At 38.3% G+C, this 12,949-nt stretch overlaps 1 protein-coding gene across 4 annotated transcripts in view; it reads right to left on the minus strand.

Annotated features, from left to right (window-relative positions):
* Positions 1-307: 307 nt before the first annotated feature.
* The window catches only part of CCSER2 (coiled-coil serine rich protein 2), a 67,037-nt gene continuing 54,395 nt past the window's right edge, over positions 308-12,949 (minus strand). For 2 of the 4 annotated variants that reach the window (XM_072339724.1, XM_072339722.1), the window contains 2 exons: positions 10,388-10,427; positions 308-5,546 (listed from right to left, as the gene is read on the minus strand). In XM_072339724.1, the coding sequence (XP_072195825.1) occupies positions 10,413-10,427 (15 nt within the window). In that variant the 3' untranslated portion in view covers positions 308-5,546; positions 10,388-10,412. The remainder of the gene's footprint in view (positions 5,547-10,387; positions 10,428-12,949) is intronic. The other 2 variants (XM_072339721.1, XM_072339723.1) reach the window with 1 other exon arrangement.

The raw sequence follows: 12,949 nt of genomic DNA on the forward strand, positions 1-12,949 counted from the left end.
ATACCTTTAAAAACTAACCACATCAGTCCTCGTTCATAGCTTTTCTATGCCTTTTGTCTGTTTCTAAGTGCTCTCATGCCTTAAGTCAGAGGGAAAAAGCTGCAGGTCTGTTGAAGAAAGACAAGTCCGTGAGAAAACATAATTGCAAGCTTAAAGAATCACCCGCCACTGCTACCATCCCCAAACCTCCCTTTCCATCTCATAATTCTGCACGTTCAATGACAGAGTGAAATATATATATATGTGTGTGTGTGTGTATATATATATGTATATATATATATATGAAGTGAACAGTCAGGAGAAATAGTGACTGATTAGAATTATGACTTTTATTCACTAGAGCAACATTGAGGAAAGAATTTTTACATACAGGGTTTTAAATCAACTTTACAAGCAAATCCCAATATACAATATTTACTCTGGCCTGGGTGAAAAAAAACAACAAAAATCCAAAAACCAACAACAAAACCAACAAAGCAGATATAGTACGGGTACCTCTTGTTTTAGCTAGTACTGAATTTAAGATTTCATTGACACTGGAATTATACTGTTTTTATTATGATGCTTTTACAGTTGAGTAGGCAGCTAGAAGCTTTCCCACAACAGTGACTGAAATTCCTCAACAGCGTTGTTAAGATTACTATACTGAGGCCTACCACCAGAATCATGTATTATTAAATCCACTCTGCTCAGAAAAAGCCACTATAACAAGATAAGGAATAGTTACGGAAGCCCAATTCAAGAACAGAATGCCATTATGAACGGCAAGAAAATGTCCACAATAAGAGGATTATGTGCTGTGCAAAAACAAGTACTTCTCCCCACCCCCCACCCCCACAACATGCAACCTACCCAAGTATGAGGTTTTAGAATAGAACGCGCATATGGTCGTGACATGCTAACAAAGTAAATCACGCAAATGGTAACCAGATTTCCAGCGTCATTACAACAAATGGGCATTTAGACCAAGGATGAAGTAAACTTTACTGAGCTACGGTGCAGTCTAGTTGCTACATCTAACTTCGACTCTCACAGCAGTGAGTCTCAAGAACCCACCTTTCTCAGAACTACATGAAAAATTCAGTGCAGTTTTGGATTTGCAGGGCTTTTGTGATCAACTCCAGGAACAATAACAGTCAGTATTGCACTTTTTTTTTTTAAATTATTATTATTTTTCTCCAACAAAAAGATATGCTGGGACCATTATCTGTTTTTAAAGGGCTATGCTAGTCCTAAGAAAACACTGCCTTTGGCCTCGATCGGCAAAATGAAGTGCTGGCTTCAGGGAAGCGGAAGGTAACCGGCTGCTTCAGCAGCGTTAAAACTCCACAGATTTAAAGCCATCGCACAACAAAAACTCAGTACGCTACATGACTATTCTAATAAACATGCTAGAGTGCATATCAATTTTGTGAAAGTGATGTGAAGGTATCTTGGAAACGGTAACGCTAGCAGGGAAATCAGTTTCAAACAAAAGCCATACTCAGCAGGAGGCATCTAGATTATTTTAGGCACAACTCCAAGCGATAAAGCTCATTTAAAGTGCAATTCTGTTTTTTCTTTTGTGTTTATTCACTTGTTAAAACACGTAATTGCCTCTGTACACACGTACTGAACAGTAGTTGAATACTTCTGTGAATACTGCACAAAAGAATAAGACATTAAAAAATGCCATCATCTAAAAAACCAAACATTTAAAGATATAAAATAATTTATGCATTTAGAACAATCTGCACAAGTACTGATGATATATCTGCACCTTCCATAAGGTAGATAAATTACCTGAAAGTACTTACTTAATCCCATTCTACAAGCTGTACATAACACCCTCTTACCTGTCTTCCCCCAACTCCTGTCCTTCACCGAAGCGAGCCTTCAAACTTCACTGCCACTCTTCCCCCTTGCCCACCTGCTGACAGGCTTTGCTCATACTCTGGACTTACTATACATGCAACAGAGCCTTCCCTGGAAAAGTCAGAAGAGCTAAAATACCTTACAGGGATGTGAGGTTAGCAGCCAAATATAAACATTTCAGACTAGCATCTGTCTCATCTATGAGCAAATCCCAGTTTCTCCAGCTCAATCTCTCTACTCTTCCAAAACAAAACAGACAAGTGCTATTTATTAGCGTCAAAAAGTATCATCAATCAACGCTCCTTTAACAGGGAAGAAAAACCACCGAATAATGTATTTTTGTTCTTCTGAAAATAAAATGAAGGGCCACCTTCAGTATTATGCAAACCCCAGTAATCTCTCTGCTTCATTCCCAAGTTTTCAGTAAAGGTGCAGACAAATGGAGATCCGTTCTTTTAAATGTAAACATAAAAACTTTGACATCACTAAACCAGACTGGTGACAATTCCAGAAGAGGAAACAACAAAATTCATGGTGAAATATCCATCAATAGCATTAAGTGAAAAAAATTGTTTGTTTGTTTTTACATAAAATCATATGCAACCAAAAATAAAATCAGCCTCTCTTTAAGGAAAGTGAACATAAAAACCTTCCGCAGAAATCTATACGGACCAGAAAACAAACTGGGAACCTGACCGTTCCCTCGGCAGTTTTTGAACTCTTGATTAACACAGTCAGCTTCCAGGAGCTCATTTGGGAAATATGCAAAATATCATTATCAAAAGTAGACGTTTACACTGCAGGCCATCTAACCCAGTGCTCGGCAAGAAAAACTCTGGAGAAGATTTGTAACAGCAACTTGGGAGTTGCACTGATTTTCATCTTATATCAATTACAGCAGTTACTGTTACTCATTACTTCTTGGTTACATTCTCTTCAGCAAAGCCCCTTCAATAACCAGAAAGTCCTGTAGGCCTTTTACTTCAGATTCAGAAGCATTCTGGAATGTACACTACCCCTAACTCTTCCTCCCCCAGACCTCTTGTTTTTCTTCTACTTTGGCAGGTAGAAGAATTTACAGCATGACGAATCCAAACCTTTGGGGGACATTCACTATGCACTGAGAAATTCAAATCACATGCATTTTGTCTTTTTACCCATCCAACCAAGGTATCCATAAGGATACCCCGAGTTAAAGGGCTGATATTACACAACATAATTGTGGAAGATATTTATGAAATGTCTACACCCATTCACTTCATTTTCTCAAAGAAAACACTGTAATATATGTCAATGTCCTACGGTCAAAGCCTAGAACAAACTTTTAGCGTATTTCATTTTTCTCTCATTACACTCTGTACACAAACAGATTTTGAGTGAATTGTAACAGCCTTCTGCTGCCTATTTTAAAAACAATACAAGAACAGAACAAAAAAGAAAACCCCAAACCCCAAAACATTGACATCTCCTATTCAGTGATGGGAAAGAAGAAGAAAAGAGCAGATGGGACGTAACATTAAGTTTCCAGAACACGTGACTGGATATGCTTGTATTCAACTCACAGCTCATGTGTTATGGTCCCGTAGTTGCACCATGATGGGCACATTTCCACACCACTTAAAAAACAAACCCAAAAACTTACCCTGGGGAGCCAAAGAATGTTGATTTTCTTGTTTTATTTCCCCCCCAAATGCTCTTTATCATGCACTTCTTGAATAATTACAAAAAAAGAAAAAAAAAGAAGGAAAAAAAAATAATTACAGAAAAACTCCCAAAAGAAAATGCACATCTCTGAAAAACTCTTAGAGTACCAGCTCTGGATAAGGACAAATAAATGGGGTTAATTTATTATTATTTAAAAATAGTCGCTTTTCTAATACAAGTTTTATTACGTAAAATAGTTTCAAATCCTTACACATATGGCAAAGTTTGTGCAAACGTTTCAAGTCAGGTACTTCAGAGTCTTTCAATATTAAACGGAAATCAATAAATACAACCGGTACGACAGAAGTTAAAATACATCCATTAAAATGTATGTTGTGCAACCTCAATGTAGGTGTTATGGACCCCTAATTCCCACGGGCTCCTTACTTACCAATTCACAAGAGCCTGTACTGCAAGGTTTTGCACAAATATCTTTAGCGCTACGTTTTGAGAATCTACCCAGTAATGTGCCTATCACACGATAAAAACATACCACGATATCTTAACAAATGATGCTGTTTAAGAGAGAAGATCCATTTCACCATGTGAAATCTGTTGTCTGTGAAGAGTGAAAACTAGATAAATAAAGAACAGAGCAACTTCAGATTACAGCAAAAACAACACAAACCACTCAACCCATCAGATTAAATAACATTAAATATGTCAGTCTTCAGATAATGATAAATACGAGGATTTTTGCATAGGCCTCTGGAATACAGAGTCAGAATTATGGCCAATAAAACATCTGCTAATAATTCTAACTTTCTACCACTTAAACCTAACGAGTCCTCAGAACCAAGAAGTTCAACAGAATAGTGATTTCATTGTCTAATTACTCAACAGAGGTAAGATATCATTTCCGCCCTCCTGGAATACACAGTGCAGCATTCTGGTATTTCTGGTCACCAGACTTCAGTACTAAGATCACTGTGCAATACAATCATTAATACAGAATTACAATATAATTTAACACTCTCAAGAACTGCTGCACAGCTCGTAACATGAGCTTCAGAACAAAAAAGCAGAATAAGCAAACGCGAAAGGAAAATGCTCTTTTTGCTATTCACCCAGGATCTGCAGGCTGCGGATGAAACAGCCTCAATGGCCGTCAGTACGGAGGAAGCAATTTAACATATGACATCACCCAATAAGATGTAGGTATGTTCTCAATGCGTCTTTGGTTTAGGGAGGCGGGAATGCCGACTAGAGGGCAAACTGTCCCCAGAATGCAAAGCGGTATTCTGTGTTTGCACATTTTCTTTTCTCTGTACTTGTGGCTTTGGGATGTTAGTTTTCAAGCAGGTGCTTTGAGGCTCTTGAGACACCGATGTGGATTTCTGACTGCTCACTTGCTTAGGTTTAACAAAGGATATAGTTGGTGGGCGAAGTTTGGACACTTTCTGACTCTGTTTACCCTTCAGGTCTTCTGGACTAGACATTGGCTGTAGCTGAGTCGAACTACTTGATGGCAGAAGCTCAGGTTCCTTGGAAGCAGCGGAATGATTTGCAGACCTCGTGAGTATGGCCATTGTAGGAGGCACTAAAGCAGTTGGGGGCTTTGCAATTCTTGAAGTCTTTGGCCGAGAAGCCTGGTATGTGAATGAGGGCTGACCTTTCACAGCTACCTCAGTCCGCACCTCTCTAGCATCAATTCGTGTAGAGCTCTGAAGACGAGAACGAGATAGTAACGTACCTTCTTTCTCACTTGCCACCTCCTCAGGATCTTCAGTACATTTATTTTTCACATTTTCCAAATACAACGCATTCTTATCTTTTATGCTTAACTGTGGGTTCACTGAAGTGTTTACATCATTCAGGCTATTTCTCAGAGATACATTTGCAGCATTTTGATTCTGATGATTGCCATTTTCATGCACACCATGTTTAGAATATTCACTGGGGGCCTCGATATGTGGCATTTTTATTAGTTTTCCCTGGACGAGGTCTGTGGAACTGGGAAGGCTGCTGGAAGGCTGTAGTACTTGAGGCTGTTAAGGAGAAAAGAATGCAGTAATATGTTAGGCAAAGAAAGCACCAGATAACATTCTGAACCCAAAGTATGCTGACTGGATGCTTGGTAACAGCTGTATATCTTTTATAAAAGTAAAACTTTTTACTTTGGCAAAATAGGATGGTTCATGGAACACGTACAAATGCAACTTGTAACTTAGGTGGAAAAAGTTAAACCAGTACTGAAATACACAACAGTAAAGACAAAAAGTAAAACTAAAAATAAAAATAGAATACAGTGTAAAGTAAGAAACACAAAAGTGGCTTGGTTTATGGTTTTGCCTTAGTCTGCAGGACATCCTGACAGTGACACAAAAATACTGTTCAAATTCTTGTCTGAATCCTTAAACAAATTCAGCAGCTATCAGACTATCCATCTTTTAGTTTCTAAATGCTGCATACTAGAGTTATCTATCCCAGAACTTCCATCATTGCTACATACTGTACAGACAGGAGTTTATATAAAACATATTCATTCTCGTTAAGGTTTCCTTCTATTGGAGTGTGGTTTACTTCTAATTTCCTTCACAGAAAGAACAGTAAGCAGAAACAACCCCAGCAAAATCCAGGGAGTTATGCTACATTGCTATAAACACGAGGATGACCTGTCCCTTTACAGTTCTCACCCAGTTTTCTGACACTGCATTTTCTTTCGTCATTAATAAAGATAAGCCTCTTTGCTGGGTAAAATCTGGGATAGGGAGAGGACGGCCCAAGGGCAGCAGAAGTTCACAAAATACCAATTCTGGGGGCCGAGCAAGAACGCAGGAGGGAAAGTAAAGGAATTTACAGCACATCTTCTTTGCAGAAATGATGCAAAATAAATTGGATACAGGTATGCTATAATTAGGTTACTGAATAGATTTAGCTAGCTGCTTTATCTTGAAGTGAATTCAAATGGGCTGGTAAAGACACGATCTTCAATAAAACAGTATAACAAAGTATATGTGAAGCTGGAGATCACATACTGCTACACTAATAACCAAAGAGAATGATAACTCGATAAAGACGTTACGTTTTGCCAGAAGAGACATTTCAGTATTGGACAAGAAAATTGCCAGTGCTACTTCTGGATCACAAAGGGAAGCAAATAATCACGGAGAATGGAGCTGTGGAACCCATTGCCACAGAAGACTGATGTAACTTTCAGTTCTCCAAGAAGGACAAGTTATTTTTACATATAACAGCAGTGCTTCAACTTAAATTAAGGTGTGTAAGATTAACCTTGCTTCTAACTGCCAACAGTCTAGAAAATACCTGTGGAAGGCTGAGTTTCTTCATCAGGCTCTGAAATGAATACGAACAGGCAGGTTTTGTCTCCACCAAACAGATACACCACAGCTCTCCTTCACAGTTTTGCTGCATATCCTTCTTCCTCTGCCTACATCAGACTCCCAACTGACTATGCAGACAAAATGTTATGAACAGGGTAAGCCCTAGGGATCTCCAATTCAGACAGTATCCCTCCTGATACTTTCTATCCATAGTAAATAACCATGCTAATATTCACCAGCAGTGCCTGTAAATGGGAGAAGCTCACTCAGGGGGCTGGCAGGGCCTTTTCCCTTGTCTACCAATTGGCTTAAGCCAGTCCTCCACTGCTGCACACTGCAGCCTCCACACACCACATTAACCCTGCTGTGTCTCCCTGCCCAGTGTGAATCTGACACGCTTCTCTCTCATACTTCTTCCACCTTCGGCTATGAATTGCATTCTGGCCACCGCGATTTCTGCACTAGCAGTGGTTAGGAGACAGAAACACAGAAGCCAGAAAACAAGGGGGAAAAATAAATAAATAAATAAATTAAAAAAAATAAAAATAAAAAAAAATCATAACTTTTCCATGTCTGAGGTGACCTCACTTTCTGAACCACTGAGAAATTCTGCAGCACATTCAAACCTGACAACTCTGTCCATGGCAGTGTGTTGAAACTATGATCTTTGAGTCCCTTCCAACCTGAGCTGTTCTACGATTCTACAGTTCTATCATTTCTAGGTTTTCTTTGTTCTTTCCCGTAAAAAGACCTCAACCTGTGTACAAACACATACTCAACCTTGAACTTGTACGCAGGTCTTGGAAGAATTACAGAAGTCTGCAATGCACGGCAAACCTCAAAACCAAGCAGAACTTAAACTACACTTTTTAACAAGCTTCAAGTTTGGATGATTTTCTCATTTCCTATATAAAGGAACTCAGCTGCAACAAGCTACTCCTATCCATGACATTTGCTGAAACTACTTGCATCCTGACCAAATTCTAGTTTGTAAGTACACAGTCAACAAGATTAAAGCTTTTATTTACAAGTAAAATAGAGTCAGTGAAAAAGAAGTAACATTTGCTTTACAGGACTTGAGTACAACCATCACTTCAGGCACCCTCTTGAATTATTATCCTCAGCTTCAAAATGTGAAACTTTATTTGTTCAGTCTTTCTGCCCTTCTTAGAATTAGCGGAGAAACCATAATGATAACCGTCATGCCAAAATTCCATACTGTTTCTAGAACAAGAGCACATTCTAGGATTCTTTAGATCTTCATTTTTCATCTCATAGTATTACTGCTGCAAACTGAATCCTCAAAGTCATCATGAAGAGAGAAATTAATGGCAATGAGAGAAATACTGAGGTTCTTTGATCAAATTCCAATTTACTAACCATCTTTTTCCACTTAAAATATACCAGTCCTACTTGCAAGAAAAGGCAACATCTAAGTTAGACCACTGACATCAATCAGTGAAGTGGCAGACACGTTGAGCAGTCTGAATACAATCGGTTTGTGGGCTGCAAGGATTTAAAATTGGCAGAAAAACCTCCCTGCAGAATTAATGCATTTCTCCATAACTACCTATTTTTTCTGAGTGGTGTCAAATGCAGAACCAGCCTTCCTAAGCAAGCAATCTTATAGCAAGTACTAAAAACAAGAAGTATTTCAAAAATGTAAAAGTTATGGCTTTGTTTAAGAAATCCTACAGATATTAATGTTGCATCTCAGGGTTTCTGTAACAGATTGCAGAAATCATTATCCTTCCAGCTTAGGAGCTGACAGATGTTAGCCAAACTGGTTTACAGTTATGAGAGCACACCTGCAAAAACAAAACTGCTAAAAATGTGCACAGAAATCAAAGCAAGGCACATATTATTTGTGTACAAATATTTGAATAATTGATTTTCTCACGTAATGAAGCAAAAAAAAAAAAAGTTTATAGCAAGTAGCATTATGTCAAGTTCAAATACGTACACAGTCATAAAAACAACAACAAAAACTTTCCTTTCTCCTAGAAAGGGTTTCTAAATGCCAGTCTTAAAGGACACAATCTTTTCCTGACACTGCAAATCCTAACTTAGAAACTAGCTATGCTTGTCATACTAATGAGAAAAATTAACTTGTTGAAAAAGAACGTTAGTAGAAACATGAACAACAAAGAAACAAGCTTTTGACGATGTTGTTATATCAAGGTTTTTGACAAAAGTAATACTTAATACTTAATTTAATTTAAGTAATACCTAAACTTTTCAATTCGGACCATTTTGCACTTAATGCTTTGTGTAGAAAAATAACCAAATACGTACTTCCCTTGTTACCTTTCCTAATCTGAAAGGGTATAAGCAACTTTAGATCCATAAGGTTCATAATTCAAACACAGAAGATAGCTTTGTGCCCTAAGTTGTGAAGATGGCACTAAAGATATGAGATCATCTTTTGCCAGGTTTTTGTTTAAATGCTCTAGTATTTCCTAACTTTGTATTTCCACTGACTTAAAGTCTGGTCGGTCACCAGAAATAAAGGTTATCCCGAGTTGCTACGCATCTAAGATGTCAGTGAAAGTAGAAGAACCCTTCCAAAACATGCAAGTTCCTGTTCATGGGGTTTTAACAAATTAGGACTAAGCTATCAGTCTAAAAGCCAGTAGAAGGATCACTGCTTGGTGAAATGTGCCACCAGGAGGAAGAGCAGAAAGACAACAAGTATTTCTCCTCCTATGAATAATATTTTAGTTCATAGAACTCTTAAAAAATTGTCTTCTGTCTTGCTTTAAATGCACATTAGACAGTATGTCAAGGAGAGATGGACCATGACTTGGTGGAGACTGACGTGCTAAGAGTTCTCTTCTTTGTCCAAAGCAAAAACAAAATCCAGGAAGATAAAAACACCTACAATCCTTCCTGATGTTCCTGGAACGCAACGTTCGATGCTCATATTTCTAGTACCATGAAACTGAGGACAGTTAGTTCTCCTTAGAATGTACAGCAGACAAAATGCTTTGTGAACACACTGCAAGACAAAGAAATGGAATTTTCTGTAGTGGCAAGAGCTTCAAATAGTTGGATACGTTGATGCACCAATCAAGATCATTCAATTGGAGTTCCCTATCACATCAGCCTCAGGGATCTTTCCTTGTTTCTCTGATCGCCTATTGATAAATGCCAACAACATCCATGAAGCGGTTAATCATTAGCATAAAGGTACTGAACCCCTGATATAGTTCTCCAAAACAAAGCTAACAAAGATGCAAATAAATATGTTGTACTGATATGCAGTTATGTCAGTGTTGTCAGGCACTGCACTACTTTCAAATGCCCTCTTAAATTCTGCTTTGGCTACTCTGTATCTCCAATCTGAATACCCATCTCAGCAATACCCCTGCAGAACTAAATACAGACATTTTCTCCCTGCAGTGTTTGAGAAACAAAAGAAATGAAGGAATGAGAAATAAAAACCGCATGCACATCTCCAATAGACATGCATCATGCATAGGGCAAAAGAACAACGATAAAACATGTGAGGAGGAGATGAGAAGAAATCTAAAGTTGTACTGTACCACGCTGTATCACAGAAGTAATGGACTAACTTCTCAACTCCTTGCCAATGGCATAATGGGAAAGCAGAGACAAGAAAAAGACAAGGACAATGATGTCAGAGGACCAAGACAAAACATTGAGCAATTGCCGTGACAGAACTGCAACTTTTCATCATTTAAATTGCAAACAGTTTTTTCATCCATCTTCCAGAAATAAAGACAGCAATAGTGTTTAAGTAATGCAGCATGAGCCATATTCACAGCAAATCCCGCATGGAATACCTTTGCTCTCTCAACTTCAAGTCTTTTAACACATTTAATCTCTTACACTTCAAGTAGCCATCGTAATATTAAGTGTCATTTGTATATGATTATAAGCACATACATCAAAAATATCTGCATCCAAACGCACGTATGCTAGATACCTAACAATGAACATCATCATAAGATAAACTGCGTTACATATTCCAACCTTGTTGACTGCACTGATCTTCCTTGCAACTCAATCATGAGCATGAAGATACTCCAAATTGATGTGTCTTCTTTTCGGAAAAGGAGTAAGGAGGAACACAAACTCCACCACATTTATGTTTCATTTTCTGACACCACATCTCACTGACATTGCACAGGATAAGCTGCCATTTCACAGACCTTCATTTGAAAATGCAGCCTTGCTGGAAGGCTACATGGAAAAGCTGTCATTTCCTGCCATCAAGATTCCACACCTTAAATCTGCAGCATTTGTCAACATTCTGTCACGGTTTTTGACTTATTTTTTGTCCCTTCTCTCTCTTTCAGTTAGCTGTATTAAACCTGTGTTCCAGCTTCATAAAATAGCATTTGGTAGTATGGAGTATGACATCAAACTATGAGACATAACAGACCAAATCTCTCCCCTTTCTTCAAACCATCATTTACCACTGTGTGAGGTAATAATATATGACATAGCATGGATTCTTCTGCACAGTGTGTATATAAACAGAACTTCCTAAAAAAAAGAATTGCTGACAATAATATAGTACAGTAAGGCAGGATTTTTGTCCACAAATTTAGATATAAGGCCAACTAATAAAAAAGTATGACTGTAGAAAATTAAGCTTTGATTGCAAACATCATTGGTTAGGTACAAGAAACATTCCCACTGTAGTCCAAACATCCAACTACCAAACCAGGGAGAAGGGTGTTTTCTTAAAGGACATTTCTTCATGTAACTTTTCACTCTATGCATTTATTTGAGTTGTGAGAGACTAAAGAAGAAGAATGCAGCCTTCCCAGGACATTTGTAATAATTTATCACTCCTAATATGATAGTCATAGAACTTAAGTTAACTTTCTGAAGCAAATTTGTTCTGTTAATATCAAGACCTTGCATGCCCTACCAAGAACCTAAATTGGTCAGTAAATTCAAATATTTACCATGGAAACTCTGCTAGAATTATTTTCATTACCTTTGTTTGTAATATATATATAAAAGCTCAAAATACTTTTTTCCACAAAGTCCTTCGTAAACAAACGTAGACAACTGCAGAGCTTGAGGTGAGCAAAAGAACAGCTTTCACCTCTGTTTCTGTATGGAAAAAGTAGGCAGGGCTAGGTGCTGAGATACACTGGGATTATATTCTTGTATGTAACAACAATTCATTGTTGGCTTATTGAAAATGTGTATTCTAAATGTAGTATTTCTAGAGAAGCATTGTTAAAGCTCCAGCATACAAATAGAAAAGCTTTGAATGGCACTGGAGAAGGTTTGCTATGTTGCCAAATTAAATCCTATTACCAATAGAAAAACCAAGTAACATAACATATGAATGAAGCTCTGCACACCTGGGTTACTGGAATAACAAAACCAAACAGTTCAATTCTTAAAAAGAAATCCACCCACCATCAGGAAAGCGTTTATGAAAGATAGAATGCTGAATTGTCTCCAAGTCTGCTGAAACAACAAAATATTACTAAAACTATTGTTCCTTGGAAGTACAAAACATGCATGTAATTCCAAAGCATGGCAAAAAGATGATCAGAGCGCTGGAGCACCTCTCCTGTGCGCAAAGGTTGATGGAACTGGGCTTGTTTAGCTTGGAGAAGAGAAGGCTCCAGGGAGAGCTCGATGTGCCCATCCAGTACTTGAAGGGAGTGTATAAACAGGAGGGGGAACGTCTGTTTACAAGGTTGGATAGTGACAGAAGAAGGGGGATTGGTCTTAAACTGAGACAGGGAAGTTTAGGTTAGATACCGGGAGGAAGTTTTTCAACCAGAGGGTGGTGATGCACTGGAACAGGTTGCCCAAGGAGGTTATGGATGCCCCATCCCTGAAGGCATTCAAGGCCAGGCTGGATGTGGCTCTGGGCAGCCTGGCCTGGTGGCTGGCAACCCTGCACAAAGCAGGGTGTGGAAACCAGCTGATCATTGTGGTCCTTTTCAACCCAGGCCATTCTATGATTCTGTGATTCTATAATTAGCTGTCCAGCAGCCATAAAATTAAAGTATACATCTATAGATGACTGGTTGACAGATTTACATTCCCAATCTACGGTGTTTCTAAGTAATCTATCACCTATCAATAACACAGCAAATACTTTCATC

Source organism: Excalfactoria chinensis, chromosome 6, assembly GCF_039878825.1.
Source record: "Excalfactoria chinensis isolate bCotChi1 chromosome 6, bCotChi1.hap2, whole genome shotgun sequence".
Classification (NCBI taxonomy): Eukaryota; Metazoa; Chordata; class Aves; order Galliformes; family Phasianidae; genus Excalfactoria; species Excalfactoria chinensis.